This window comes from Mizuhopecten yessoensis, unplaced genomic scaffold (assembly GCF_002113885.1).
Source record: "Mizuhopecten yessoensis strain PY_sf001 unplaced genomic scaffold, ASM211388v2 scaffold3229, whole genome shotgun sequence".
In the NCBI taxonomy this organism is placed as follows: Eukaryota; Metazoa; Mollusca; class Bivalvia; order Pectinida; family Pectinidae; genus Mizuhopecten; species Mizuhopecten yessoensis.
The window spans coordinates 484006-488715 of NW_018404940.1; the positions used below are offsets into that span (position 1 = coordinate 484006).

The following is a 4710-nucleotide window of genomic DNA, read 5'->3' on the forward strand; positions in this document are numbered from 1 at the left end:
ATTGGTTGAGAAGAAGAACATTTTTAAAGATTTACCTATTTTCCCCCTATTTGGCCCCGCCCCTCTGCCCCCAGGGGGGTTATACCCTCTGTTTATACAAAACTGAGAACCCTTTGGCCAATGATGCTCCTGACCAAATTTGGTCAAAATCCTCTGAGCCATTCAGGACAAGTAGCATTTTAAAGGAAAAAGTTGACGGACGACGGACGCCGGACGCCGGACGACGGACACTGCACCATGGGATAAGCTCACATGGCCCTTTGGGCCAGGTGAGCTAAAAATCATTTGATGATTCACCTAGTGGATGTCATTTAAAACTATCAATGCATATGAACAGTGTCCTACACATTCTGGCTTTTCGTGTCAGATAGCTTAAACTGGTCACTTCAAATTACAAGAAAAATGACCCGAAAGTTTAAAATGTATATCCTGTCACGGTTGTAACATCTCCCCGCTGGACAAGACATGGCTCTCATTCAACTGGTACGCAAAATATCAAACAAGTGCACATGATCTATCCCTCAAAAGGAAAATACCCACTGCAAGCGCCATCTAGGTCATTCTATATTTAGAATTTAGGTTTTTCCATAACTTTTCTTGTGATACATTTTGTTCGTAACGATTTGGACGACAATCAGGATGCCGATGTTCATTGCATGATTTTTCAGTTAAATGAAATTTGCAGCAAGAGAATGCCTTCGCCTTTTTAAGTGATTATGATGCAGTTCGTTTAAATTTCTGTATGAAACTATCATTATTTACATGAAAAACAGTTTGCAGAATGTGAACAGGAAAAGGGACAGAAAGAGTTACGAACGAAACAATTTCCTTCAATGTTATATTTTTCTTCATTCTGTGTGAGTATGTAGGATTTTATTACTGATATCTCCTCTTTACAGTGTATTATTCTCTTCATAATAATGGACACTGTGATTTAACAAGAGGCCCATGGGCCTTAACGGTCACCTGAGTCTATAGTATTTATTTTTGTTGTTGAAATATGTACCAATTTGAGTAAAAAATAGTATAATGTTAACTTAACTTTGTCAGGACCATGAGCTGATCATTCCTAGACCAATTTTAAGTGAGATCGGCCTATTAGAACTTAGTAGCAAAATAGCGGCCATGGCAGCCAAATTGTATTTCTGATTGACCCGAAAAATAACAACACTTTGTCAGGACCATGAGGCGATCATTCCTACCAACTTTCAGTTCAATCGGTCCAGCAGAACTTGACTTTAAGTTTGAAATAGGTTTTCAAAATGGCGGCCGTGGCGGCCATATTGGATTTCTGATCGACCCGAAAAATAACAACACTTTGTCAGGACCATGAGGCGATCATTCCTACCAACTTTCAGTTCAATCGGTCCAGCAGAACTTGACTTTAAGTTTGAAATAGGTTTTCAAAATGGCGGCCGTGGCGGCCATATTGGATTTCTGATCGACCCGAAAAATAACAACACTTTGTCAGGACCATGAGGCGATCATTCCTATCAACTTTCAGTTCAATCGGCCCAGCAGAACTTGACTTTAAGTTTGAAATGTAAAATGTTAACGGACGACGGACGACGTACGACGACGGACGAAAACGGATAGCAATAGGTCACTTGAGCTAAAGCTCAGGTGACCTAATAAAAGGGATTGTTTTCAAAACCTTGCTTCAATGTCACCAATTTGGAGTGAAAAAACATGCTGATTTTGGCGAAACTTTGTATGGGATTTCTCTGCTTTTGGAACTTAATAAAACATTACTCTTTGAAACATACTTAAAACAAGAGGCCCGCCTACAGGGCCTATATTGCTCACCTGAATATTAAAGCAGTCATAGCAAAATATTTTTATTAAATACAGTGTATTATCCTGTACTACAAATATTTCACTCGCAAACTTTGTCGGCTCCATCTGTTGAAACTAACAGCCAAATATTATTATATGATATTATGCTTTTTGGTTCTTCTTAAGAACTTTGTCAGGCGCCATCCCAGGAAGCTACCAGCTAAATATTATAAACTATGCTCTTAGATTATTCAGAAGAAGTCGTTTAATTGTTTGACACATTTTACCCCTGTGACCTTGTAAGTAGGTCAAGGTCATATTCTTTTTTACAATTTGTCAGGCTCTATCACAGGAAGCCACCAGCCAAATATGAAGACTCTATACCTTTCAGTTCTTCCAGAGAAGTCATTTGAAGTGTTTGACACATTTGATCCCCGAGACCTTGAAAGTAGGTCAAGGTCATTTTCATTCTCAAACTTTGTCTAGCTCTATCCCAGGGAGCCACCAGCCAAATATGAAGATTCTATACCTTTTAGTTTTTCAGAGAAAGTCATTTGAAGTGTTTGACATATTTGACCCCTGTGACCTTGAAAGTAGGTAAAGGTCATTTTCATTCTCAAACTTTGTCAGCCTCCTGCCAACAGACAAATATCCTGGCTCTAGGCCTGTTCGTTCTTCAGAAGAAGTTGTCTACAGGAAAAGTTGACGGATGACACCGGACGACACCGTACGACGGTCGCTGCACCGTGACATAAGCTCATGATCACTTGCCCTTCGGGCAGGTGAACTAACAATTCTACAAGTTTATTCAGAATAAGTGGCAAAATCCAAAAAGCAGAGGTAGCGTCAATTGGCCCAATACTGAATTTTGCCTCATAATATATATGTCTTGTTTGGACTGAACATGGTTTTTACGGTATTGCATACTGATGAGATGTAAAGCTTTAAGTAATATTTAACTTGAACTTAAAATGATTGCTAAAGGCTCGCTTGTCAGACACTTGTTGACTAAAATTGTCCTCCAGTCCCTCTTCCCCACTAATTACAGACCTCCTGTGGCACATGCCTTGTGATTTAATCAATTTCAAGACCCATTCAGTAAATACAACAAGGTGATACATCTCATAGTCTAAGGTGATACGAGCCAGTTAAGCTTAGCATGCTGATCTTGTAGAGAAGACTTCTGCCTGATGCAGAAATAACTCTTTATCTGCTTAATGATCTGGGGAAAACCATGGCATTAATGATTTTTATTATAAAATAACTTGTAAGATGGATTGACGACTACGAAAACAACAATGACTAAGTGTTGGATCGAATGTGTGAAATTGAAAGTGATATGAATGATTGTGTCTAGGGTTGCAACAGTTAGAAATAATGTCAGTCAGATAACCGTGTGCATGTGTATTCCAACCGAAAACAGGGCCAGAAGCTTAAGTGTATTCATGTAACCAATCTCATGCTCAAGCATGGATTTTATGCTCAAGCCAAATTTCTTGTTCCTGTTATGAATAAGCAGTGTCACTACAGATTTAAATGGATCTAATCTAATTCTGTGGTATCAACCAGGCAAAACCCACATCACGGCGAGTATATCCATAATATGAGGCTATGGAATATTTGAGAAACCAGCGCCTTCTGCTATAAATGACCGATTAATAATCAGAGCAACACTTACGCCAAACTCAAATTACAAGTCTAATAAACCAAAAGCGCAGACCAAATGATTCGTACCCAGGAACTCTTGAAAAAAACACTTGTTCGTTTTATTTGATAATAATGCATAGGTGTTTGAAATTCTGACTGTAAAATGAGATAAAAATATGGGTATTACTATATAAAAAATAGTAATACCCTTATTTTTTTATATGATTTTTATCTCAATTTACAGTCAGAATTTCAAACACCTATGAATATAATGCTGTCCTCGTTAGTTGTAATTTTAATTCATATCAACAAAGGTAACTAGACAGCCTGCAGGTACCGGTGACATTTTTTGCCACATACTCCTCGGCGTGATGACTGTCTACGGTTTTTGTCGAGTACTCCATTGAAGTTGAAGGTACCGGTTGTCTACTAGTGAGACAAATGATAATAGACGAAATCGAATCGACAGTGACCATCAGACAAAACTGATTTTTTTCCCAAACAATCACCGTGTCTGCCAGACAGTTCAACTTACCTTCGGCGTCTTTATCAAGTCCATGATGTGTTCGTTGTGTAAACTCTTGGTGTCAACTTTAATCTTCAGTTATAACATTACAGACATAATATTTTCAGTCGACATCAAACCGCCCTCTTTCCGGAAGTACCAGCTGACGATTTATTTTCGTTCGGAACCCTCTAATAACCCTGATAGGTTAGTCGTAATTATTGTATGTTAATTGTACAACCAATATTTTGAGCGAATAGCGGTAATTTATATGCGTTGAACGATAGAGAGTCGCAGAGCTATGGTAAAAGCAAAGTTACCCGAATGACTTCACTAATTTATTAGGCATAATATTATAAGTAAACAGTCTACGCAATTAAGAAATATTAAAGTAGTTTTAAAATATATCATTTACATGAAATATATCTGAAATAACAACGACATCTTACATAAATAATGTCATTCACAGTATGCAGTGAAAAGTAGAAGGGATCATACAAGGCAAGCTGTAAAATATGGACTGTCTGCAGTAAAACTGTAGGACTGACAATGAATCAAAGCTTATCAGATTGAAACCTTGCTAGTTCTCGTCTAAACATAACAGGAAAACAATATCAGCCAAAGATAAGTAATAGTTCACGAAGGGTGGCACGATTTACCCAAAAGACCTGAAAAACACCCAAATCACCAAAAAACATCCAGATCAGACCACAAAAAAACACAGACGACACTTACATAATATTCAGTTAATATCATAATGTAGTAACCTAATTTTCTACAAC

At 37.9% G+C, this 4710-nt stretch overlaps 1 protein-coding gene across 1 annotated transcript in view; it reads right to left on the reverse strand.

Moving 5' to 3' along the window:
* LOC110447123 (myotubularin-related protein 8-like) overlaps positions 1 to 4102 on the reverse strand; it is a 75793-nt gene extending 71691 nt beyond the window's left edge. The window contains exon 1 of the mRNA XM_021492587.1: positions 3959 to 4102. Within this exon, the coding sequence (XP_021348262.1) occupies positions 3959 to 3982 (24 nt within the window). The 5' untranslated portion in view covers positions 3983 to 4102. The remainder of the gene's footprint in view (positions 1 to 3958) is intronic.
* Positions 4103 to 4710: the final 608 nt, after the last annotated feature.